The 27,194-nt window shown below is 41.9% G+C and overlaps 3 protein-coding genes across 3 annotated transcripts; all 3 read left to right on the top strand.

The window, feature by feature from the left end:
• The first annotated feature begins 3,789 nt into the window (after positions 1–3,789).
• Positions 3,790–15,008, top strand: LOC146572267 (perforin-1-like). The gene is made up of 10 exons (XM_085278620.1): positions 3,790–4,186; positions 7,320–7,606; positions 7,693–7,772; positions 8,110–8,155; positions 8,525–8,649; positions 9,656–9,794; positions 9,892–9,972; positions 13,025–13,521; positions 13,620–13,713; positions 14,334–15,008. Exons 2-10 carry the CDS (start codon positions 7,337–7,339, stop codon positions 14,544–14,546), a joined length of 1,545 nt encoding a protein of 514 aa, XP_085134746.1. The 5' UTR covers positions 3,790–4,186; positions 7,320–7,336; the 3' UTR covers positions 14,547–15,008.
• Positions 15,009–16,427: 1,419 nt separating this feature from the next.
• Positions 16,428–19,643, top strand: LOC146572268 (uncharacterized). Its single transcript, XM_085276305.1, has one exon. It carries the CDS (start codon positions 17,436–17,438, stop codon positions 19,641–19,643), a length of 2,208 nt encoding a protein of 735 aa, XP_085132431.1. The 5' UTR covers positions 16,428–17,435.
• Positions 19,644–19,691: 48 nt separating this feature from the next.
• LOC146572269 (uncharacterized) lies at positions 19,692–22,399 on the top strand. The gene has a single exon (XM_085276304.1). The coding sequence runs from the start codon at positions 19,692–19,694 to the stop codon at positions 22,164–22,166; it is 2,475 nt and encodes an 824-aa protein (XP_085132430.1). The 3' UTR covers positions 22,167–22,399.
• The last annotated feature ends 4,795 nt before the right edge of the window (positions 22,400–27,194 follow it).

Raw genomic sequence — 27,194 nt, forward strand, 5'->3', positions numbered from 1 at the left:
CCCCAAAAAGCTATTAACCCGTGTGGTTATTACAGTAAACACTGCATTCTTTTCTCTCTATGTTTTACTTTATAAACTGATTTATTGTGAGAAACAAAATAAATGTTAGACTCAAGGTGTGAAAGACAACTGTGAAAGCTTTTGTACTGCAACGGTTTTAAAAGAGTACTTGAACTGTTCATTGACTGAGACGACTCTCAGTGCCCCCTGACTGAAGTCTCTCCTCATGCATGGGAAATAAAGGTGTTGTTTTTTTTAATGGCTCATCATGTCTGGAGGCTTTGTTAGTGAACTTCCACAACAGTTCAGTGACATCACGAACAGGATGGTCCAGTGTTCTCACTGAAGGACGGCTCTGGGACGGCTGATCACCCCGAGATAGCTAAACGCTTCGGTCCTGCCGGCTGGTTAAAGCAAAGAAAAAGGCGGAGTTGCAGGGCCGTGTTTCAGAGACCACCAAGATCATCTTGACAAATCGAGGGGAAACTCCTGCAGAACAGTGAGCTGTATCTACCCTATATACAAGTCACGAGAGTTTTGTGCCTGGCCGAGGGGGAAGCAGCTGCTGACTCCAGAGTTCGAGTCTCCGAAGGGAAAATCCTGGGGTTCAAGTCCCCAGGCCTGTGTTTGGTTCTGGTCCATCACAGGGGACAGTGGTTTGAGTCCACTGTTGATAATTATTTCTGCATACTACAGTGCGTGAAGTGATGGTTTTTTATTACTTTTCTGCTGGGAAGGGAAGAAGCCCATTGGAGGGGACGCTCTGAATGTAAATATGGGATCTAGATCCAGTAAGGCGGCAGACATTCCACCGGGCGGCCAGGGACAAAACTTAATACTTGACAGTATGGTTTAGAAATGTGGGTTTGGGTGTATGAAATATGTTGTTAAGTGGCAAAAAGAAAACGGGTTTCCTGAAAAAGAATCACTGTGTCAGGGCTCTGTGTGCGGTGTAAAATTATGATATTATTTTATGCCATGTTATACCCCTAATTAAAGATTGTGAATTATTATGTAGTTTTAGTTTGCATTATTCTCCTGAATTAGAAGAAGCTGATAACTATTGCATTAGTTAAACTGATTTGCATTACATTAAATTGCTGACTTGTTGTGAATGAATGATATTGTTTTATGATGCATTATATTGCTGAGTTATAAGAAATACTGTTCGCAGAAGGTTATTGTCTAATTTGTCTGAGTAGAAGAGAACAGAGTGTGCTGGAGTTTTCTGCCCCATTTCAGCAGGAGCAGATAAACAGGGAGCCAAGGTCGTAGCTTAGGCGCTGTGTGAGAGAGAGCATGTGAATGTTTAGGCTTTTTATGATAAGGTGGAGGCACCAGAGGTTATAAAAGTTTGAGCAATGCTCCACCATTTTGAGATTTTGAGGCTGTCTGCATCAGTGTCCATCTCCCACGTGTGTGATCATTAAATCATCGTTTGACTCAACCCGGCCGGACCAGTGTTGTTATTGTGGTTTTTTCTCTTGTCTCCATCCCCAATATTTTGAACCTTAACAGCGGGCAGGCAGAGATGAGGATCCAAATGCAGGACTCGAACACAGAATTGAAACTCAAAAACCTCAGCTTTATTGCTGGCAGGAAAACAAACATGAAGTGATGATGGAACACTGAGACCAAGGACACACAGGCATAATCTGATGGTACGACGCGACACCGAGCATGGGAAAACACAGGGCTTATATACACAGGGTAGTAACGGGGGAATCGGCAACAGGAGGGAGACACAGCTGGGAGAGATCAGGGCTAACGAGACAGGGGGAACAAAGCTGCACACACTAACATCAGACAGGAACAAGAACCCTCAAAGTAAAACAGGAAACAAAACACACTTTACAGACTAGACAGAGACAGACTTGACACTGACCAAAGGCTACTAAATGATAATCATAATCACAACAGTATCAGATCATAAATCATAATATAGAAAAACACCAAGATAACTGAAACACCAAGTACCAGAGAAACATAAAGGAAAATCCATGATGCAAAAGTACCAAAACATAATGAACTCAAAATACTGGGTCCAACGGACCCAGAACCGTGACACGCTGAGTTTTAACCAGTTAAAGAAAGTAGAGGAACAGTTGCGGGAAGAGGAAGAAAAGCTGTTAAAGAAAGGGAAAGTTAAGACGGTAGATTTGTGTAGGGTAAGCAAGGAGAAAGAATGTTTGAAAATGTGGATGATAGAAGCAGAAAGGAGGGAAACGAAAGCAGCTTTGAAAGAATTGCCTAGAGAAGTGCATGTTAATGAAAGAGAGAAAGGAAGGGAGGCTGACGCGGTGTCCACCTCAGCGCCTCTTCCGTATAACACGGAGAACAAATCATTTCCCTGTTCACGCACAGTTTGTGCATCCCCTTGTGCTCCTGTACAGGCTGCTTTGCAGAGCTTGAAAGCTGATGCCGACCTGGACTCCTTTCCCCTTAGATCCAGGGGCGGATCTAGAAGGGTGGCATGGGGTGGCAAGTGCCACCCTAAAATGCTCCCTTGCCACCCCAAGTGCCACCCCAGTTTTGCATATGACAGTGTTGTTTATTAAAATAAGGTAGCATTAACAGTTTGAGCGTAGTTACAGTCAACAGTGAATATAAATGCTAAAACTGAATATATTGCATAGTGTTTCCCCCTGCACCAGTAACAAATGGTTCAGCCCATAGCAGGACCAGCTTTTTTCTTGTTTTCAGTAACAAGCGATGCTTATGATTGTGCCAAAGCACATTTTGAACAACACCATGGGAATTTCGGATTTTACACAGGTGGTTGGATGTTAACCCTCCGTGGTCCACGGACACGCTGCACCTCCAAATCTCATGACTGATGTAAGCTGACATAGCAACAAGCTGCAACCACACTGAGTCTCTATTTCAGCAAAATCACAAATTCACATTTGTGGATGTGACATCACAATAGTCAAGCTTTTATACTCTCTATGGTAGCGAGCTTTGTAGCTGCTCTCAATTAAAGTCACTTACTGACAATCACAGTTCAAGTAAAAACATAACAAGACTAAATTAATCCAAAATGAAGAAAAGGACACCATGAGCTGCTCCAATAACCCAACAAATTAGTGGTGATATTGTTATAAAATCTGGTCTGAAGCCCAGAATAGATTTGTGAGACATGTCTGGAATAAATCATGCAAAGTAAAGAAAGGTAAAGTGAGTTAGCATGATAATTGTAAAGGCAGTAGTAATAAGTTAATATTTAGCAGGTATCAGATTAGATTATCATGCTAAAATGTACTTTTAGCGCATACAGCTGGATTGGATTTAACAAAGACACTCATTTCCATTGTTTATACTCACTTTATTAGGTACAATTTGCTAATAATAGCCTGGATCCCAGAACTACCTTAATCATTCGTGGCATAGATTTACCCATAAGAACCCATGCCCCTGTACACATTGAGGAAAGGTTCTGTTGAAGTTTCAAAATTGACTCTCCCAGTTTTCCTGACAGTAAAAATGGGTCTTGGCTCTTATTGGTTAAACAGGGTGCTGGAAATGTTCCTCAGAGGTTTTTGGTTCATACTGACATGACAGCATCACAAAGTTGCAGCACATCAATGATGTGAATCTCCTGTTCCACCACATCCCATCAGGCTCTAGTGGATTGAGATCTGGTGACTGTGGAGACCATTTGAGTAAAGATAAATCATTATCATGTGCAAGAAACCAGCTTGAGATGAATTGAATTTTGTGAGACAACACATTATTGTGGAGGCAGCCTTCATAAGATGGGTACACTGGGATCAAAAACAGATAGACATGGGCGGCAACGATACTCAGGTATTCAGTAGTACTCATTTGGCATAGCGGGTTAGCTTGCAGTAGTGCATGACTGGTGTGCTCATCCGCAAGTTCAGCATGTTGTTTGCTCAGAGATGCTCTTCTGTGTACCTGTCAGGGGTTGTGGTGTGTGGAGGCGAGGAAGAGATGACCCAAACGCTGGACTCACGGTGCAGAATGACGAGGATTTATTGGAGCGGGTGAATGAACAAAGCAGGAACGGCAAGACTAACTGACTGACTGAATGGCTGGCTGGCTGAATAACTGAATACAGACGGGAACGACAATAATGGCAACATCAACATCAATGACACGGCACTGGACTGGTGGAACTGGGGAACATAAATACACAGGCGGAATGATGAGTGATTAGAGACAGGTGAGTGAACAGCTGAACATAATGAACTAATGATAAATGGGAAGAGAACTAGAACATAATGCACAGAGTAAGGCTAACACAATAAAACAGGAAGTAGAACATGCAGAGAATGAACAATGAACACAAACTGAAAATACCGGGTCAACGGCCCAGGAACCCTGACAGCATCCTGGTTTTAATGAGTGGTTATGCGAGTTATTGTCACCTTCCTATCAGCTCAAAGCTGTCTCATCATCAGATTCAGCAGATTCAGAATGCTTTATTAAACTCTGAGGAAATTATGTGGTTACAGTTGCTCCAAGACAATAAGAACAGTAACAGACTGAATTAAATTAAATAATACAATATATTACAAAGTTCACAAAATTGGGAAATAGCTCTACTATATACAAATAGCTCAATTATAAATATTCAGAATATTACAGAGATGAAATTTAATTCTGTAAAAACTGTTAAAAAAAATCTTGGCCATACTGTACCTTAAAATAGAGGATTATCCATGGTATGAATCCATTGAGCAGCTGAAAGGGGGGAAGATACTTTAATAACATGCATGCTTAATGATCTTTGTGTTTACCTCTACAGGCAAGGTATACTACTTCAAACACAACACTAAGTCTCTTTTGAGAGTCTCTTTGTGAGACTTTGTCTGTGTGCAATGTTTTTACAGTTTGAAAATGAATAGCCCGACTACTTAAAGGTCTGGATATTAATTGAAATTGTAAGCCTAGGTAGTGATGGAACATGTTTTATAGTGAATAACATAACAAGTTTACAAATGAAAAATACAAATGTGCAAAAGGAAGTTGATTTATAGGTAATGTATTCATTTCACTGCTGAAAACAACTAGTAAAAGATTTCAGGTATGTTTACACACAAAGCTGCTTCAGGTAATGCCAAACACGTGAGTGACACTAGGAGCAATTAAAGTCCAAGGGCACCTGTGGGTGTAAGAAAAACAACTGAAGAAAGGAGTGAAACAGGGAAAACAATCAGAGCCGCAATAATAAACGTGACACATTTACCCAGAATGAAGACAGACTTTATATCTAGTGACTACAGAGCCAGCAGTACAACACTGATAACGCCTCTGTTACCTAAACATTTATTATTAAATTTGGCATCCATTCATCCATTCTCTTCTGCTTATCTTTATCACGGTCGCAGGGCTGAGGGATGGAGCGTATCCAAGGTGCCATATGGGTACAGTTGGGGCACAGGTCGCCAGTCTGTTTATTATTTAATTATATTGTTAATTGTGTTAGTTATTTAATTTTTTTTTTAATAAATAGATTTGGCAATGAAGATAAAAATATACATGGTCCAAATCATTTTTGATATTTGAACCAAATGTGCATGTGTGGCATCTCTGTTGTTGGAATTTTGTGGTTTGGGGGCTGACAGCCCGCTTTCTCTTACACATATTGTCATGGTTTGCTGTGTGGCAGGCAGGAGAAGGACCCAAGATGCAGACTCACAGACACAGGGATAAACTCAAAAAACACAGCTTTATTGCTGGCCACGAGAAGTAATACAAAATAACCTAAAACTGGGAAAACTAAAGCATGAGCTGTACAAGGAACCGAACCACGGGGAGAATTACACACAACATGAGGGAGAACGCGACGCCGAACAGAGGAAGACGCAGACAGAAATACACAGAGGGTTAACGAGGAAAGTGGGAACACACGGGGAACACAGCTGACACAGATAACCATAACGAGACAGGGCGGGGTGAACATAACACTGACGGGAGACGGGCAGAGTCAAACAGGAAGTACACAGAGGTTCAGGCAGGAGGAGAGAGCACGGGGAGAACACAGACATAACAGGCTGGGGAAAACATGGAATTAAACACGAAAGGGGACAAGGGCTCATGAATACATAGAGGGGCACACAGGAGGTGAGAGTCACAAAGGGAAAGCACACAGGGAACAACATAACAGGGCGACTCAGGAAACATGGCCTAAATAGGGAAAAAAATACAAACATACAAGAAAACTAAGAATACTGGGCCAACATGGCCCAGGACCATGACACATATACAGTTACATCTATTGTTAAGAGGGCACATAATCTCAAACAGCTTCTCAGCATTGACAAGGAAGTTATTCCAAGGACACTTCCTTAATCCAGGGTCCAAAAAGCCATTGTTGGTTTGTTTAACGATCCTTATCTTTGTTGATTTGTAGCACGTGTACCCATCTTATTCTTTATAAGCTGTGCTTCTCTGTCTGTTTTTGAACAAGTCAATGGCTCATTGTCCTGCTTTTGTCTGAATTGCATCACTGACAGAGGAACAGCAACTTCAACAGTATTTGGAAAAGGTAGAAACATTTTTAATGGTACACAAAGTTATTGTTAACTTTATTTTAATAAGACAGACAGAGATACAGTGTTTAAAGAAAGCCTCTCCTTTTATTTGTTTATGTATGTGTGCTTGCATTTCAATTTAGTGATTTTTTTTTCTTATCTTCTTTTAAGTCAAGATCATTTTACATGTGAGTCAAGTCAATATGAAAAATGTTGACTTGAGTCAACTAACAATACTTTATTGACTACAGCTTCTCACACAAGATACTACAGTATATGATATTGAAACCATATTACAAAAGAGAAACTGCACATAAAATTGTGTGTGAGCACAGCATTTTAATAAAAAGGAAAATTACATTTTTGAGCAGTGATGATTAAAACAAATTTCAGAAATCTCTGCCATGGAAAAACTGCGAAAGAGGTATCCAGATTTTTTTTTTTTTTAAAAGCACACTATCTTAATTAATGTTTTTAAATACAGGTAAGGAATCACAGAGAGTTGATTCTGTTCATCCAGTCACAGAATTTTAAGTGGGAGAAACATTTCCTCACCCATCGAGCCTCAGCTGACTGCAGGTTTACTCAAGCTTATAATATTATGCAAATCACTAATACGCACACTGTTGTGCCCTGTACTGTTTATAAGGTTGGGGAAACCTGCAGTCAGGTGAGGCTGCATGTTTGCAAAAATTTGGTGTTCTTTACTTTACTGAGAACTTTAATGACGATCACTTATCTCTCTCTCTCTCTCTCTCTCTCTCTCTCTCTCTCTCTCTCTCTCTCTCTCTCTCTCTCTCTCTCTCTCCAAAATATCAGTCTTTTTCACTGCAGCTATGCTGTCTTATTTAACCCCACCTCCTCTCTACCTGAGCCTCCTTCTCTTTCTGTCCTGCAACTCCGCTGTTCTTTCCTGTCAGACTGGAAACTACAGCCAGTGTAAGGCTGCTCCTTTTATACCAGGTCACAACCTGGTGGGGGAGGGATTTGATGTGGTCACTCTGCGACGAAAGGGAGCCTACGTGATTGATGTGAATACCTACCTCACACCAAGTGAAACATGTACTCTCTGCTCCAACCCGCTTCAAGGCAACATGCTGCAGAAAGTAAATAAAGATGCAACAACAAAGAGCCATTTGAACAGTAGCACACACTTTATGTGTACATGTTCATGATCTGTCTTCATTTTCAGCTGCCAGTCTCTGCAGTGGACTGGCGTGCATTCAGCCGATGCAGTGCCGATATTTACAGCAGCATCCACACCTCTGTTAGGTATAGCCTTATTATTATGTTATATTATTATGATTGCTTCACAGTTAGTGTCTTACTGAGAGAAGGTTAAATGTTGTGTGACAGTTGAGTCGCTATCTAAAAATCTATATCTGATTAGTTCAGTCTCTGGCAGTGATGAAATTCAAGGATTTTTACTGCTAGACACCTTTTCTGATGTATAAATTATCTTTATTCTCTTCATCATATTATTCAGAGCTAATCTAATTACAAAAACAGGTCCTCATCTGTAAATACTAACTGTTTAAAATAATGGAAATCATTTTTGAAATCAAACTGAAATTTATCTGTGATTCTTTACTGTGAATTGTATTCACAGCTCTCTGGTTGACACCTACACCTCCCAGGACAGTACTGACTGGAAGGTAGGGCACATTTCACAACAGTTATTTACATAAAATTAACATATTTTGGTATTATCAAATAATGTCAATGTTACAATAATGATAAACATGTCAATATAGATAGATTTTTTTTTTTTAAAGTATATGGTCTTAAGTCTTATTAGGAAGTTTTAAACTCATATTTTAAATACTTTTTCAGATTTTTGAATAATGGTCCCACCACCAACATGTGTTTTGCACTTTGAAACTGAGGCCATGTTTGAACATAAATCGAGATCTGTAATTTGGGACAGATAGATCAAATAATGTCTCATTATTGGCTGGCAAAAAAAAAAATCAATCAGTTGAACACACTAATTTATTTATTCTTTTTCTTATCTTTCATAACAGACTGGCCTAGATTTAGGGATATTTGTGGGAGGAAAGCAATCTGCTGTGTATAACTTTGCATCAAAAAGGGCCGCAGAGGACCGCCACATCTTCAGCACACACAGGGTCACCTGCAACCATTACAGGTAGGCTGTGAATAACTCAGAATAGTCATATAAATTTGGGTTATGTTGCTGGTTACAGAGATCATACAAATCCACTATTCTTAAAATCAAAAATTCTAAAATTCACAGATCTGGTTCATTTTCTCACAGCACAAATTATATATAAAGCAATAAATAACCTGCTTCCTGACAATATTCTAAAAATGTTTTCTAAAAGGGAACGGGGATACAATTTGAGGGGGGAATTAAATTTAAAACATCCTCGTATCCGTACAACATTAAAAAGTTTTTGCATCTCTGTGTGTGGAGTGAAGCTGTGGAACAGACTAAGTAAAGATATGAAGCAATGTCCAAGCATGGCGCAGTTTAAAAAGCGGTTTAAGGATATGGTTTTTACAGGGTACAGGGAAAAGGTAGAGATTTGATAGGGTGTTCTTGTCGAATATTTTCATGTGTGTGCGCATGCACGGGTTTGTTGGTATGGGTATGTATATAAATATATATATATATATATATATATATATATATATATATATATATATATATATATATATATATATATATATAATTGTAGGCTGTGTATCCTTGAGGTGTTAATGGGGTTATTGAAAATGTGTATATGTGCGTATGTGTGTTTGAAAATGTGTATATGTGCGTATGTGTGTATATACGTATGTATGGATAGATAGAAACATATATGTGTATATATTTTTTTAAAAAAAAATTACACATAACATATAATGTAATTGCAAGGAGGTATTTCTGTAGTCTATTGATACTAGATAGTGGAAAAGGGGTGGGATTAAATAAGCTTATGCTTCTTCCTGCTCCTTTTTGAACATGGACGTTATTTGGAGTTGTGGTTGCTCGTTTTCCTTTTGTTTGCTTTGTTCATTTGTCTCTTTTAATTCTATTTTTTTAAACTTTTTCAACATGTTCAAAATAAAGATTCAATCAATCAATCAATCAATCTTTGTTTGAAAAGCTTCTGTTGAGATCATTTACTAATCTGTCTCTTTGTGTCCAGTTACCGAGTATCAAACAGTCCGTCTCTCAGCTCTGAGTTCAGTAAGGATTTAACCAAGCTACCACATTTCTACAACAGCTCCACCAGAGCTCAGTACAGTGAGCTTATACACACCTACGGCACACACTACATCCGCCAGGTTAAAGCACATGCTGTGAATTTTCTTATTATTCCTTATTATTATTATATTTCTTCAAAAAAATGATTTATAACACCGACTTTGCACCACATTGCAGATTCACCTTGGTGGTCGACTGAGGCGAGTCACAGCTGCACGAACCTGTCTGTCCTCACTGAATGGACTGTCCTCAAATGAGGTACTTTATAACACTTATTAAAAGCATAGCATTACTGAGGCACTTCAAATAATTTTATCTCAAAAATAGCGACTGAAAATGTAAGAGTAAGACTAATTGTTCTGGGCTTGGCTGCCCCACTCGCTCGCGGACGCGAGGGCGAGACCCATGGGAAGGGAGGACTGGGGTGGTAACCTGGGAACTGAGGACATCCTAAAGAACCAGACAGGGTGTGGGATCCCTGCCACAGTTGAAAGGCTTACATGAAAGGGGGCCGCCCAATTTTCTCCGCCGGCTAGATTCTGTGCGAAGGGGGCAGCGCCTCTAGGCTGTGCGTGTGTATGTGAAAGTGCGAGGTTGCATCTCGATTGAAATTGAGTAGTTAAATTCACCACAGGTGACAGCCTGTATGGGAGTGGGCCCAAGTTCTTTTGCTGGCTCGATTCTGAGCTGAGATTGTCAACTGTTACAGTTGACAGTCTGCCTGACAGTGGGGCTAAGTTCTTTCGCCGGTTAGACTCCGAGCTGAGTTCGTTGGCCCGCTGTAGTGCCTCTAGACTGCCTGGGTTAATTTTGGGCTTAGTAAATTAGACTTAAAGTTGAATTTTGCATCTAAAACCGTGTGTGTGGGTTTTGCATAGCGAGACACGTGCTCTGTATAGTATGTTGGCTCATGTGCCTGCAGTTACCAGACTACATATTTCTATACATACAGGGCAGTACCTCTGTCATGAAAGGCCAAAGTTAACCCTGTTAAAGTTGTGCCATACTGAACAATAATGCCAATGATTTTTTGTTGTTGTTTTTGCTTTGTTTTACATAAACTTCTATAGTCCAATATTATCTTAGTTATTAGAAACTTCAGTTTTTCTTTAGTCCAGACTCTTACTGATTCTGTAATTAAGTATTCGATCAATAAAGCTATGATTAATATCTTAGTGACATAATTTGTAGCCTACATATTTCGTCACCATAATTTTCTGTCCATCCATCCTTCCGTTCTCTTCCACTTATCCTTATAAGAGTCACAGCTATCATAGGGTCATAGGTTGTCAGCCTAACGCAGGGCTAATTAACCCAATTTTTGAGACATAACATTACATAATGCTGCCAAAATTTAGATTAATGCTCAAATGGATGACTTTACACAAGACAATAGAAAACAGAGAAGTAAGTAGAACAGTCTTTAGAGTTAAAATTGACATACATGTGGCACACATCTTGATGAACTGGATTTTTTTTTAAATCTGAGTCTGGATGTAAACACCTATTTTCTCTCATCTTTCAAAATTGGTTTGACAGTCCTTCATACACTCTATCATCTTCATTTATAATGTCATCATCTTCTCTCTCCACAAGACTGCTTGTGTGCTTTGTTAAGAGAAGAGCATATGCATGATTTAAGTTGGTTTTAATACAACAGCTTTGACATGTTTATGAAACTGACGTGATCAGACAGCCCCGCAAAATCTTCACAAACTGTGTTTGTGTTTTTTTTTGTGTGTGTGTGTGTGTGTGTGTGTGTAAATACAAAATGCAGTTTTTAAATGATGATCTTATTGATTAAGGGAGCAAAGTTATCCAAACCTATCTAGTCCTGTGTGAAAATTGTGATTGTCTCCTCTTGTTAAATCATGCGTTACTGTGATAAACCACACTATTTGAAAAGCTGAGTTCAGGTTAACTAAACACACTCAGGCATGATTACTGGCAGACCTGTTGAATCAAGAAATCACGTAAATAGAACCTGTCTGACAAAGTGAAGCAAGGTAAAAAGCATCTCAACAAGCCAGACATCATGCCACAATCTAAATAAGTACTTGAGAAACACAAAAGTCACTGCCATCTATCAGTCAAGAAAGAGTTACAAAGCTATTTCTAAGGCTTTGGGACTTCAGTGAACCACAATAAGAGCAATCATACATCAACTGAAAACCTGGAACAGTGGTGAGGCTTCCCAGGAGTGACCGGCCGACCAAAAATACTCCAAGACCACATTGACAATTCATCCAGGAGGTCACAAAAGACCCTAGAACAACATTAACTGTAGGCTTCGTATGTCTCAGTTAAGGTCAGTGTTCATGATTCAACAATAAGAAAGAGACTGGGCAAAAATGGCATCCATGGGAAAGTTCAAGGAGAAAACCACATCTGAACAAACATAACATAAAGGCTCGTCTCACATTTGCCAAAAAACATCTTCATGATCCCCAATACTCTGTGACTAATGAGGCAAAAGCTGAACTTTTTGGAAGGCTTGAGTCCTGTTACATCTGATATAAAACTAAAACAGCATTTCATGAAAAGAACATCACACCAGCAGTAAAACATTGTGGTGGTTTTGTGATAGTATGGGACTATGTTGCTGCCTTAGGCCCTGGAAGACTTGCTGTGGTATTTGGAACCATGAATTCTGCCGTCTACCAAAACATGCTGAAGGAGACAGTCCGGTCATCTGTTTGTGACTTCAATCTGAAGCGGACTTCTGCAGCAGGACAATGATCCAAAATACTCCAGCAAGTCCACCTCTGAATGGCTTAAAACAAAAACAAACTGAAGACTGGAGTGGCCCAGTCAAAGTCCTGACCTGAATCTGAATGATGTGGGATGAATTTTAAAAAAATTTCAAAAACCCTGAATGGCTGAGTTTGTGGCTGAAATACAACAATTCTGAGTGGGCCAAAATTAATCCACAGCGCTGTAAAAGAATCATTGGCAGTTATCGCAAACCCTTGATTGCAGTTTTTGCTGCTAAGGATGGCCCAACCAGTTATTAGGTTTAGGGGAAAATCACTTTCTCATACAGGTTCATGCAAGTTCTTTCCCCTTAATAATAAAAACCTTCATTTAGAAAGTGTATTTTGTGTTTATTTTGTTATCTCTATCTAATATTTAAATTTCTGTCATGATCTGAAATATTTAAGTGTGACAAACATGCAAAAAACAAAAAAAAGGAAATCAGGAAGGGACAAACAATTTTTCACACCACTGTATATATTTATAGTACAGCTAGAAATGCAGAGAAAATGCCCTTGATAGACACTGACATTTTGTTTCCCTTCCTGTCCTGCAGGTCCACTCCTGTTTATCACTGGGTTTCTCTGTCGGCTTGGGAAAATTGAAATTATCCAGTAACAGACAGTCTTGCAACAAGGTCCTACAAAACCAGGGTCTCTCGTTTATGTACAGCACTGGACTCCACCAACACTACACAGAGGTGGTAGGAGGCAATGGTTGGTTGGGAGAGTTTGCACTCACCCAGAATGACTCCCTCGGCTTTCTAACTTGGCTGAGCACCCTGAAAGATCACCCAGATGTTGTTTCCTACTCCCTTCGGCCAGTCTATAGCCTGATGACAAATGGCACACAAAAGGCAGGGATGAAAGCTGCCATAGAGGAGTACTTGGAAGATAACGCTGTGAGAAAGTCACCCAATGAGCCAAACTGTGGGTGGCACATTCCTAATCTGGCTTCCAACTGCTGTCCTCTGCAAGCCTGGAGGGGGACGCTAAGGGTTACCATTGTGCGAGCCTGGAATTTGAAAGGAGATCCAGTTGGAAAAACTGAGGGGTGAATAGACTCTTGTCTATTAAGATCTGGCTGGTGTGGTATATCAAGCAGACTTAATAATTCTTCTGCTGCTCTTCTTTCTTTTCTTCTGATCACAGCTATGCTAAAATGTGGTTTGGTTCCTTCTATCGGAAGACTCGTTGGATTCGGTCAAACAATCCCTGGTGGAACGCGAATTATGATTTAGGCAAGGTCAGTAAACCCTCATTATAGATCATGATAAATTGTTTGGCCTCACAGTCAGCAGAGTTGATTTACTTTTCAAACCTGAAGCCTATCAACAGTTTACTACGGGTTTTTTTCTTGTTCTTGTTTGTTTTTTCGACACAATATATCACACAAAGCCATAGTTTAGCTAATACCTAAAAAAAAATGCAAAAGCATTACCTCATCATCAATCCAAATAATCAGACTCTACTACTAAACTACTAAACTTCTGTTTTTAAGTTGAGCTTTAGAACCGTTGTAATGACAAATACCATGTATGTTAGTTGACTTGGAAGAAGTAATGTTAGCTAGGTAGTGGTTTAGCAAACATATACATAAACATATATGCATATTCATATTCAAAGAGCCATTCTTTAAATTGATTCCAATAATCAATCTCCCTCGAATCCACCGCTGTGTCTTTCACACAGTTAATGACTCCTATGGCCCAGTTTTAAATGCTGCTCTTATTAAGCATGTACAAATGGTTTATGGATTTGTCCTATTTCATTGTTCTCGTTTGTGTTTATTTTTCACTAGTGCTAAAATTAACATTGGTAGGATAAAACTATATTAAATCTTGTTTGATTAATTTTCTCATGAAGGTGGACACACACTTGGGTTTGAAGGTTGAAGTTTGGGACAAGGATGTATGGCATGATGACCGTCTGGGATCATGTTTCAAGTATCTTCAGCAGGGGACACACACATTTACCTGTCCAGCTAAAAGAGGTGGTTTTGAGGTCCGGTACACTCTGGCATGTGACCCTCATCTGGCTGGAGATCGGTGTAATCGTTACAAACCATCTGCAAAATAAGAAATATATTTTGTATGTTATCTTCATAATAGTTCTGTTGCTCTAATGAACTGTAAAGATTAATGTGATACTTGTCAGTTTATGCATTTATTTTTCTACTACTAAGACATAACAATATTCCACTTGTTCTTTTATATTTGTTAGAGTTTAGTCACCCTTTTTTTATTCATATGAATTTGGTTTACTATACCCTAATATTGCTTAATTTAAAAAAAATTTAAAAATCTTTTTTCTTTTGGTTTCAACAGATTAAAATGATAAATATAGACTTATAAATCCAAACCCATTACATCAGCTGGTTTGTATTCCTACTAATTTGTGAGTCTAGTTTCAGTAATGTAAAAATGTATGTGAAACCTCTAAAGGACTGTAATTCACATAAGACCTCTAATTAATTCATTAATTAAATGGATTAGTGTGTTCAAATGTTTAACTGTGTGTATTATATGCAATAAATGTAATAAAAATACAAAATAAATAATGCAATTCATTTTTTCAGATCATCATGTCTTACTGGGATGTGACAGGGCCAGAAAGTCAACAATTGTAACTATTTATGACTTACAGACAGTATTTACCGCACTATAATGCACACGTAAAATTCTTTAATTTTCCTTGTTCCTTGTTCCTTACATCCGGTGTGCCTTACATATGAATTGTAGTTGTGCTTACCAATTTTATGTGTTACACGGCTCTCAAAAATCTGTCAAAAAAAGTTTTAGAATAACTTTGGTAAGCTTCGAAGCGGCACCGTTCGATGGATTGTCGAAGCATTACGGCTAATATAGTCAGTAGCCTTGCGGAGTAATCAGGGTCAAAGTCCATCAGCTTCAGGTCCCAAAGTCAAACAAACACTGCTACATCACTGAGAGTTAAAAACTGTCCAAATTCTTTCATCTTTAATAAAATGATCAGCGTTGCTGCTTTACCAGGTGTAACAATTAAGTTTAACATCCAGGCATCCATGAAAACAGAATTTATTAAATTTAACGGAGTTAGAAGTTAACAGGAAGTTAGCTCGCTAGTTTCCACCTACACATGATATGCCATGTTCTGACTGAGAGATTTCTGAAAAAATTAAAACGTACAGCTCTGCTATCACTTCCAACATAAACGAAGACAGAAAACGAAACAGCAGTGACTTTTGTAGGGCTACTGAAGTTGGACGAGCTGGTATATAATGATGTGCTACGTGATCACTAGTGACACAGCTATGTTAGCATAACATAAGCTGGAGCATGAACGCTAACTTATTTCCACTTTATAAAAGTTAACGCCAGGGTTCCCAATGGTTAGAGTGAAGAAAATATAATCTGATCAAACATTATTCAGCTTTAAATATTGTTCAGCTTTAAAGTTACTGTGCAACTGTGTAATAAAAATGTGCTCACGACTTTGGCCTTGAGAGCGATAAGAAGCGATCGCCTCATCCTGCAGGCGAAAGATATCTGCAAGCGAAGAGACTAGAACACCCAAGGCCGCTTTCCTTTTATGGAGTTGTTTTTCTGCTAATGCAGCACTTTCCTCACAACCCCCTCCTGTAAGTTTTAGAGAATATATACCCATCCTCACAGCAAATATTAGGAATCTCCTGATGTGAGCTGTGTTGAGAGGTTGTCTCTGTCTCAATAAAAGTTCACTGATTCCCCATCTGCAGCAGGTGTCCGGTTGTCTTCATTCTCCGCCAGCCTGGTTAAGTCAATTCCTCCTTAACATCTAAAAGAACCTATTTAATGAAGGAAGACGGGTTCACTTTGTGTTTAATATTATTCTATTGCTGTTGTTGTTTTTTTTTATATCCTTCAATTGGCATCACGGAACAGGATCCGCTCCAGGGCAACTGGAACGGATGGGAGGACATCGGCAGTGGTCTGAGTGAACGGAGTTTGGACAAAAGCTGTGTGCACACAAAAACAAGGTAAGCAGACCTTTTATTTCTGCTATATTGAACATTATAAAAATACTTAGTGTCCAAACTCCTAGTAATTCATAACCAAAATTGTCTGGCTTACTTAAGGCTTGTTGAGAATCAGACAAGTGAATAAGAGATAAGTGAATAAGAAATAAGTGAATAAGTGAATAAAGATAAGAGTGAACTGAGGTCTGACCACGGTTGCAGCCGACGGGTTGCTCTCCGGTGTCGGATAAATACCTCAGTGCAGGTCTGGGACCTTGAAAGGGTTTATTAGTAACGCCTTTCTAAACAAATTAAAAGGTTAAAGGCCTTGAGAATATTTTTTAGTAATATTCTCTAAACTACAGAAGGGTTAGGAAGGCCCAGAGGACTTTATTAGAAAAGATCCTCTAAAACTTAAAAAGGAGAAGTACTGGTTGGAGTCCAAAGGAGGGGTCCCTTTGATCAATAGGAGAAAACGGATCTCTTCTTAAAACCCCGATGATTTTAGTGTTTTAAATGTTTTGATGTTCTGTTTGATATTGGACACACATAAATACACGCTGAATGCTTGCTGTGGAACACTGGGCAGGACAGTTTGGTTCTCCGTTGTTCACAGATTACACAATTAAAGGAACTAGGTTCCTCTTTTGGTTAAAATAATACACCACACATAGAATTTTTTTTTTTTTTTTTTTTACACATTTATTACATACATAAGGAGGGTAATGAGTGACTGCAGGTAATGTATGAAGTGTGAATGAGACGTGTGAACAAGGTGACAACCAACTAGCACCCCTATCAGGAAGCTCTAGGCAAGGTTACCCGCCAGACTCCGGTTTGGTAGAAGCTTGGTAACACCTGAAGGGATATTTCAGTGCTGACTCACCTTTAAAGCAGCGCCCCAGCTGTTAGTGCCTAACAGAGGCAGAAACCCAGCTGGCCCAAATTCTCCTTTAAAATCAATAAAAGAACACTCCTCCATTGACAGTAAAATGGATGGAGAATTAGATCGAGAAACTAATGATGATGGTTGGGGTCCCGGTGTTATTCTTAGCACATTGGGAGAACAATTAACATGTGTTGAGACAGTCATCAACTCCACACACCAGCCTAAAGAAGCAAAAAAGCAGAAAGAGTCATTGAGGAAAACAGCTGAAAGGTTAATGAAAGAAAAGGGAAAGGACGAGGGGAGTAGTGGTAACTGGGGAATAATCTGGCAGAATAAGGCTATGCAGGCAAAAGAGAAAGAGGAAGAAGCCAACTCAGCAGCAGCAGGTGCAGGTGTGATGAGCGGGGTGAGACACAGAAAGGAAGCAGATAAGCACGCAGGCCGCAAAGCTAAATTTAATCACTGGGTGTGTTTATGGGAAACTGCAAAACCACACATGAAGAAAAATAGGTCTCAGCCACCTCCCTATTCTGCCTCAACTCCTCCCTCAGCAGGCATATATCCGGTACTTAATATCTCTGGTGGAATAATGACTATTGGAGAAGAACCGCCCGTAGCTCCAACTCCCATAGATACCAAGCATTTTTGCCCAGGAAGCTCCTCTCTGTCGGCGACATCCTCAGCTAGTAGTAGAGCCCCCTCTTCTGTGTCCCATTGTTTTGGAACCGGATCTGAGGGCCTAACCGACCCATTTGCGAGCGCACCATTTGCGGTTCGAATGAACAGACAGGAACCCACTGAACAACAATTAACTGATCTAGAAGCAGCATTACGCAGCTGCTTAAATGAACATAGGTCAGTGGTCCAGGTGAATAATCGTGTTGCGTCAGCCCCTCTTTCCCGGTCCAACCCCTTTGCCAGCACTCCTGTCGCTGTTAAGGGAGATCTGACCGCTACTGCAAAAACTGAGCCTGGCACTTCACCAAATGTCACAGTTACCATGTCTTTGGTGGGCCGTCAGGATCCGGAAACACAGATGAGTTTAGCCCACGCTTTTGCTGACACTGCTACCCCACCAGGCGGGGAAGAAACTGAGGATACTGATGATGAACTCAGTGACCTTAACAATACACCCCCCTCTACCCCTCACAGTTTAGGATATCAGACTAGATCTAAGGGCCCTGTGCCTCAGCCTCCAGGCATGTTTCCCCTGGTCCAGACTAAAGCGCAACGTAGACCAGTGTATCAACCTTATTCATTCGGAGATGTCCAGGCCCTAGTGGACAAACTCCCTGACATAATGGAGGGAGGGAATGCCTGGTTGGCTGGTTTGGATAAATACACAGCTGGACAGGACCTCGCACTGGGAGATTTTAGAGCTATTATAACTAGGTGCACATCCCGATCTCAGGCAGCGGATCTGGAACAAAATGCGGGTACTACCACGCATGAGAACGAGGTGCCACTAATGCAGGCCTTGAGGTTTATTGGACCGGCCCTGCGCAAACAATTCCCACCCAAAAATCAAGGCACCTTACAGAAATTTAAATGGGAGGGAAAGCAAAATCCCACCCATTATCTAAATCAGGCTGTTGAAGACTGGGTGAACCATACAGGTCATCACCCCAGTAGGACTTGTTCACAGAGCATGTGGTTTAGAAGGGCGGTGCTGAGGGGCATTCCGGAGTCAGTAAGCCAGAAAATGGAGGATAATCCTGATTTGCAGGACTGTGACTTTGCAATCTGGAAGAAACATTTGATTTTTAATCTTAACAAAGTGCAGATTAAGTCTGATGATAAAGCAGAGAGCGTCGAAGATTTACAGTTGCAACTGTTGAAGGTTCAGCTGCAGAAAGCTAAAAACGACCTGGGTGGAAAAGGTGACAAGCCTAAAAAGCAGCTTGTGGCCGCTGCGGCTCCCCCTCCTGGTCCAGTTGCCCCTGATTTGTATCCGAACCCATGGCCAACTGATCCACAGCCCCCCCAGTATGGTGCTTATCACTCCCCGGCCCCTTATGGGCAGAGAGGTTCCCCATTTGGAGGAAACAGAGGTGGTTTCAGGGGAAGAGGTCAGATGGGAGGTGGTAGGGGAGGCCAGATGTATGTTTGTTTCCGGTGTGGACAACCTGGACACTGGGCTAAAGCGTGCCCTTTGAACCCGGCTGCTGGAAGAGGCAGGGGAGCCCGTGGTGGGCCCTATCAGCATCCTGGCCACAGAGGTGGACCTCGTGGTGCTTTAGTTGAAGTGCCCCCGGCCCCACAGATGCCTGTGATGGGGTGGGAGTACTACGAGGGTGGTCCCCAGCTATAGGACACCCCACAGACTGCCCAGGACGGTGAAGGGACAACGGCGGACCCTATGCTGTCCATAACTGTAGATAGAAGAAGAAGCAGCTTTTTAGTGGACACTGGAGCTACGTACTCCACCATTAAGGATGTTGCTCGTGAAAGACTTACTGACACAGTGATTACAGTGGTGGGCATATCTGGGGAACCTAAAACTCTGCCTTACACCGTGCCCCTCCCCACAACGGTTGGAGATCAGACTTTGTTACACAGCTATGTTTGTTCAAAACAGGCGCCTGTGAATTTACTGGGAAGAGACTTGTTGATTAAATTAGGAGCCACAATACTCTGCTCTTCACAAGGCCTAACTGTAACTCTCCCTACTGGGGTTGTGCTTCCCTGTTCTAATGGGCCAGAGGGGGGTGGTCAGTTTCTGCTGCAACCCTCCTCCTGTTTAGCGGACTCTGCTGACATCTACTGGGCATTATTGGAAGTTGAAACACCTGCTGAACCAGGAGTTTGGACTGCTTTTCAGCAATGGCGGCCGTGGCTCTCACTCCTACATCCTTATGTCCCTCCCCCTGACCCACCTCATGTTACACTGTTTTATGACAGGCATGACACCACCTGGTACCAGCACATGTTCCAGGAGCAGTGTGAGGGGCGGGCTTGGTCTCTGAACATGTCGTGCATTTTTGCGGCACCGGAGGGAGTGGCAGCAGCGGTTACTTTTACAACAGATCAATTACAGTGGTACATGATGTCTGATGAGGCAGCTCCCCATGTGTCACTGGCCTTACATCCTGGACACCAGGCTAAGGAGCTGGGTGGAATGGTTAAACGTTCCCTTGCGGCCACTGACTGGACACCTACTAAACTCCCACAGGTTTTGTTTTCTCCATCTACCAAGACATACCAAATTTTAAATGATTGCTTTAATTCCTCAACACTGCAACATGGAGTGGTCAGCGGGTCACATGGAAGAGAACACACAGACCACTGTGATGCTGCGCCTTTACTCGACTCTCTTCCAGATTGTTTGTGGTCCCTTGGACCCACAGATGTAGGTTTAGTTGATGTGGAGCCAGTCTCTTTTCAACTGTCATCTGCTACCCCTTTGTGGCAGCCTCAGTACCCACACAAACCGGAGGCTGAGGCTGGGATTGCAGAAACAATTTCTGGTTTGGTCACTGCCGGTGTCCTGGAGCCCTCCTGCTCTAAGTGGAACACGCCCATCCTACCCGTTGAGAAAAAAGGCACGGGGAAGTTCAGAATGGCACATGATTTGAGAAGGATTAATGCCTTACTTGGCACTCCTACTTTGCCTGTGCCTAATCCTTATGTTGCCTTGACCAACCTCCCACCATCTCATGCCTGGTTCACCTGCATTGACTTGGCTAATGCCTTCTTCTGCCTCCCACTTCGTGAGTCACTGCGTGACATTTTCTCATTTACATTTAGAGGCCGACAATGGCGTTACACTCGCTTACCACAGGGATTTGCCCTCTCCCCAGGACTGTTTAATCAGTGTTTGAAAGAACTTTTACAAACCAGCCCACTACCATCTGACTGTATGTTAATACAATATGTGGATGACCTTTTGCTGTCTGCCCCCACGGCTGACATCTGTTTGGAGGCCACCAGAGTGGTACTTCAACACCTGGCCAACACAGGTTTTAAAGTGAGCAAAACCAAACTACAGATTGCAAGAAAACAGGTTTCTTTTCTAGGCCGCATGGTCTCACAGTCCGGTATTTCCTTGTCCCCAGAACACAGGAACTCCATTTTGCACCATCCAAAACCTCTAACTGTAAAAGACATGTTGTCATTTTTGGGCCTGACTGGTTACAGCAGGACCTATGTCCCAGACTATGTTGGCCTTACTTCCCCTTTGCGCGCTTTGGTAAATGAACAAGGCATGAGAAACCTCTCTGCTCCCCTCTCATGGACTACAGAAACAGAACAGGCGTTTATAAAGTTAAAACAACAGCTTTCTGTCGCCTCTGACCTTGCTGTGCCAGATTATGCTTTGCCTTTTCATCTTGATGTTTCTGGAACTGGAACCCATATCAATGGTATCCTGTTCCAGAAAAAAGGGGGAGAGAGAAAAGTGTTGACATATGTAAGCGTAATGCTTGACAACACTGAAAAACGCCACCCACCGTGCACACAACACGTTTCTGGACTTGCAAAAATCATTCAGAAAACAGCACACATAGTGATGAACCACCCACTAAAAATTTTGACATCACACAGTGTGGTGGCCTACGTCTCCTCACAGGCCTTCACACTCACTTCACTCAGGCAGAGACGCCTCAGTACCATTTTGGAAGCACCACACATCACCTACTCACATGAAGGCATAAACATGGCTGATCACATGGGATCAGGAGAACCACATATGTGTGAAGAGGTTGTGCAGGTACAGGAGAAAATCAGGCCAGATTTGCAGGCAGAACCTCTAATGGATGCAGAAAAAGATTGGTTCACAGATGGATGTTGTTTCAGAACTGAAAGTGGAAAGGATGAATCAAACTCTAAAAACTAAATTGGCTAAAATCTGTGCACAGACCAAATTAGATTGGGTTAAGGCATTGCCTCTTGCATTAATGTCCATAAGATGCTCAGTAAATCAAACCTCTGGTTACACTCCATTTGAGTTGGAGCATGGCAGGCCTTTTCCTGGCCCCTCCTCTCGCCTGTTAATGTCGGATGAAGCTGATTCAGACCTCGATCCGAGGACATATTATAACATGCTCCGCAGTTTTGTTGCCCAGTATTCCTCACAGGTCGCTGAAAGAAACCAGCAAGAGCTGAAAGAGGCGGCTACACCTGGAATGGACTACGTCCTCCTGAAAGTCACAAAGAGAAAGTGGGCTGAGCCTCGCTGGACAGGCCCTTACCGCATAACAGAGCGGACCTCCCACGCTGTCAGGCTCGAAGGAAAAGGTGACACCTGGTTTCATTACACACAGTGCGCTGCTGCCACCGAACCAGGAAGAACCTTGAGAGAGGTGCAGAAGGACCTGTCAGAAGGAGCTGCAACAGCATCACCAACCACTTGAGGGAGCCAAAGCTCAACCTACAAGCCGGCTGGTTACAAAAGGGGGTGTTCTTCATACTGAACTAAACATTTTTTTATTTTTAACATCTTTTATGACTTTGCTTTTATATTGGCTTGAGTTTTTAAGATTTACATTTTACATTGCAATAGTTTTAACCGCTGAAAGCTCATTTAAAGTTGTGTCACTGATACTTTTTGTTGCTCTTTAACTCCTAGAACACGCCCTTGGCGAGGTGGGGGGAACTGGACCACCTTTCTGTGCCCCATCATCCTCTATTAGACGACATCCAAGCTAAGTAAACATGTCTTGGCCCTTTCCCCCTGAAATGACAGGCAGGCAAAGATGTTGCGTCTTTGTTTGCTTCCTGGCCCTGGGTCTCATTCCCATTGGCATAATCCTGATCTGTGAAGGGCCCCCGACACTTCTGACACCTTCAAGTTCAAAAGCTTCGCCCCCTTCTGACAGTCCCAATCTGACAAATGTAGCCCCTAGGGTCTTGCCCACCACTTCCTCTCCAGTTCTGCCCACGCCCGATCCATTTAGAAAGAAACGACACACGGTTACCTCCTGCACCCCAAGTACGACCAGAATGATTACTCTCTGTGTCCCCAACAATAAAAGTTGGGTAGTCGAAATAGATTTCGCTAGCTTCCCAGTCACTCCCGTCACCAAAGACCAAGGGGGGGATCTTTTTAACCTTGCAGTACATCTCTCCTCCTCAGTGTGGTATATAACCCTGGGAGGTTGGCATCAGTGGAAGTGGTCCAGTTTAGTGTCAGAAACGGACCTCGATTGGTCCAAGCACTCTAAGGGTCAGGCTTTGCACTGGAGAAACCAAAATATGCTCAGAATAGCAAAAAAACCGGATCTTTCAGGCTTAATTTTTACCCTAAAGGATCTGGCCTTGACCTCCTGTCAACAATTTATACTTGCCCCTTGGACTGATCGCACCGCCCTGTATTGGCAAATGGAAATATGCCCTAGCGTTGGTGCGGCTCCAAGCTCTGTAGTTAAAGATGATAACCCTACCTTTAATGGCCCTCCGGTGACATATACAAACGGGGGGAGAAACGGCCGAATACGCATTGTAGACACAAATAAAATGTCTAAAGATGACCTCTTCCAAATTCTAACCGGTATTTCTGGAGCAACAAACAACTGGTTACTACTAGCTGAACAAGCTGCTGACAAGACGGCTTCCGACTGCATAGTATGTATGGGAGCCCGCCCCACTTTACGAGTTGTACCGGCGCCAGTCAATAGTGCATGCCTCCTGCACCTTATGAACAATACAAAACGAGGTCATTGCTCATATCTGGAAAACCACTTTCCTAAAACTCAACGCTCGGTCTCTAATAAACCACCTTTCTTTTCTTCAGATGTAGCTGTGAACAATTTCACTTGTATTAACCTGACTGGCAATGCAGTAAAACTAGGTAGCTTGAACTCTTCTTGGTGCACTGAGATGACGGTTATGAAACCAAACTTCCGACCTACGGCTAGGGCTGATTTGTGGTGGTGGTGTGGCAATAACAAGTTATATGATGGTTTCCCTCGGGATGCGTCAGGTCTTTGCGCTCTCATAACTCTTATTTTACCTGTTTTAAGTCACTCCAGTAGATCTCTCTATAAAAGTACACGAAGTTGGCCTCCCATCCTCCTCTGAACGCCGCTCTAAACGTTCTCTAATCCCAGGTTCAGCTCATAATCCAACCTATATTGATGCTGTAGGTATACCCCGTGGGGTCCCCGATGAATATAAACTGCGAGACCAGGTTAAAGCAGGATGGGCCTCGATACTTTGGATGGTTGAAATAAATGCGAATGTAGACAGAATTAACTACATTCACTTTAATGTGCAACTGTTGGCTAATTACACTCGAGATGGTTTTGAAGCTGTGCATGCACAGTTATCTGCCACTTCCCTAATGGCTTTCCAAAACAGGGTCGCAACGGATTTTCTCCTCGCAGAAAAAGGCGGAGTCTGCAGCCTTTTTGGTCAGGAGTGCTGTACCTATATCCCCAATAACACAGCTCCTGATGGTTCCCTCACTAAAGCTATTACTGGTCTCACAGCTCTTACTGTTAAAATGAAGGAACACTCGGGCGTTGATACTGCCATGTGGGACTCTTGGCTTAACATGTTTGGCAAATATAAGGCCCTTGTAGCTTCCATCCTAGTTTCCATCTCAGTTTTTGTTGCTATCCTAGTCACCTGCGGTTGCTGTTGTATTCCATGCATTCGATCCCTCGTCCAGAGACTGATTGTTACAGCTCTCACTCCTGAGGATAAGGATCTCGCCCGGCAGATGCCTTTATTGGCTAGTCAACTTCCCACCTCCTCGCCAACGGATGATGAAAACTCTGATCGTGAGGGTGACGAACATTATCGTCTTTCTCTTGTTTAAATTCTTCTAGAATGATTGTTTCTCTGTGGTGTTTTGTATTAGGCTTGTTATTAATTGTTTCCCTCACCCACTTCCTCTTGAAGGATATATCTGGTTGAACTGTGTCTGGTGGGGTTGTGAGGGTTAAGCGATGTTCTCAGGGTCTCCGGACTTAAGCCTGAGCGAATGTGTACTCCCACCACTGGATATGAATTGTTTTATTCCACACCCCTTCCTCACGTTTTACCATATTCACTTTTGAATGTCCTTAGCAGTTACCGTTCTGAGTTTATTTTACGGTTGATTTATTCTTTCACATTTTCACGTTTATATCTCTCATTATTATAGTATACTCTGTACTCTCCACATTTTTATCATTACTTATGTTTTTTGGTTGCTGGGTTACAGGAACTGTTAATTTTGTGTCACTACCCTGGTTGCACTAACTCGTTGTATCCGTGTGTGCAGGACAGCTGTTACTGCTTTCGTCGGGAACCGAGACTGCTTGCAGCCGACCCCTGGGCAGGGTGGTGCCTGGACTCTTTTCTCCTCATCTGCAATGACAGATAAAGACAAATGATAAGACCCGAGGAGTTTTTCGAGCCAGGCTTCGACACGTCTCTGTGTTCCTTTGAATGTTACTTATTTTTGTGTGTTGACCCATTTAAGATGGGTCAAAAGGGGGATTTGAAGAAAATATAATCTGATCAAACATTATTCAGCTTTAAATATTGTTCAGCTTTAAAGTTACTGTGCAACTGTGTAATAAAAATGTGCTCACGACTTTGGCCTTGAGAGCGATAAGAAGCGATCGCCTCATCCTGCAGGCGAAAGATATCTGCAAGCGAAGAGACTAGAACACCCAAGGCCGCTTTCCTTTTATGGAGTTGTTTTTCTGCTAATGCAGCACTTTCCTCACAACCCCCTCCTGTAAGTTTTAGAGAATATATACCCATCCTCACAGCAAATATTAGGAATCTCCTGATGTGAGCTGTGTTGAGAGGTTGTCTCTGTCTCAATAAAAGTTCACTGATTCCCCATCTGCAGCAGGTGTCCGGTTGTCTTCATTCTCCGCCAGCCTGGTTAAGTCAATTCCTCCTTAACATCTAAAAGAACCTATTTAATGAAGGAAGACGGGTTCACTTTGTGTTTAATATTATTCTATTGCTGTTGTTGTTTTTTTTATATCCTTCAAGAGACAAATGCAATCGCATGGCAGGATGCTGTAAACGCACCAAACTTCCGTCAGAAGAACAACTGAGACAATCCATCCACAATACGAGGTTAGTCATTAATATACTGCAAAAACATGGGAATAGAGCAGCTGCCAGACAATTCAACAGTAATGAATCAACGGTACGGAAGTGGAGGAAGCAGGAAGAATGAGTTGAGTAAACTTTGACTTATCTGACTCTTTTGTTTCACTCACTTAATGCGCCTTATAATCCGATGCACATTATGGTCTGAAAAATAGGGGAGTTCCTTGATCATTAATATGCAAATTGTCAGTGGTTGATCAACAATCCATGGTTGTCCTTCTCTCCTGGAACGGCTGGAGCTTTCTATAGGCGCCTTCCCAGCTTTGACAAATGTCCAGCTGGGATAACCACATTTACTCCGGGCCTTCTTGATGTGATATTCTTCTGCTTCCCTGGCCACTGTGTCTGTGGGAATGGCGTTCGCTCTCTGTTGTAGCGTCCTGATGACACCCAGTTTATGCTCCAGTGGATGATGAGAGTCAAACCTTAAATACTCATCCATATGTGTAGGTTTACGGTACAATGAGTTTTGATCAGTGGTCATTGATCAATGGTCATGAAAATTTGCATATTCAAGGAACTGACCTCCCAGCCAATTGTTCCTTTAGTGGTGCTAGTTTCAGTCATTATACAAATGTACTGTTTATAAAATTGGGGAAACCTGCAGTCAGCTGAGACTGAAGAAGTTGGATGAGTGACGAAACGTTTCTCCCTCTGACAACGCTAGGCCCAGATGAACAGAATCAAACTTTGGGGATTTACTTACCTGGATGATTGAGCATGCATCAAGAAATTGAAAATGCATTTAATTCCTATTGGAATATTTTGGGGAATTAAACAAAATAATTTCTCTACAGCTCACTGG

Source organism: Mchenga conophoros, linkage group LG6 (genome assembly GCF_057382185.1).
Source record: "Mchenga conophoros isolate Kocher_MC1m ecotype Shallow Benthic linkage group LG6, M_conophoros_male_GT1.1, whole genome shotgun sequence".
Lineage (NCBI taxonomy): Eukaryota > Metazoa > Chordata > Actinopteri > Cichliformes > Cichlidae > Mchenga > Mchenga conophoros.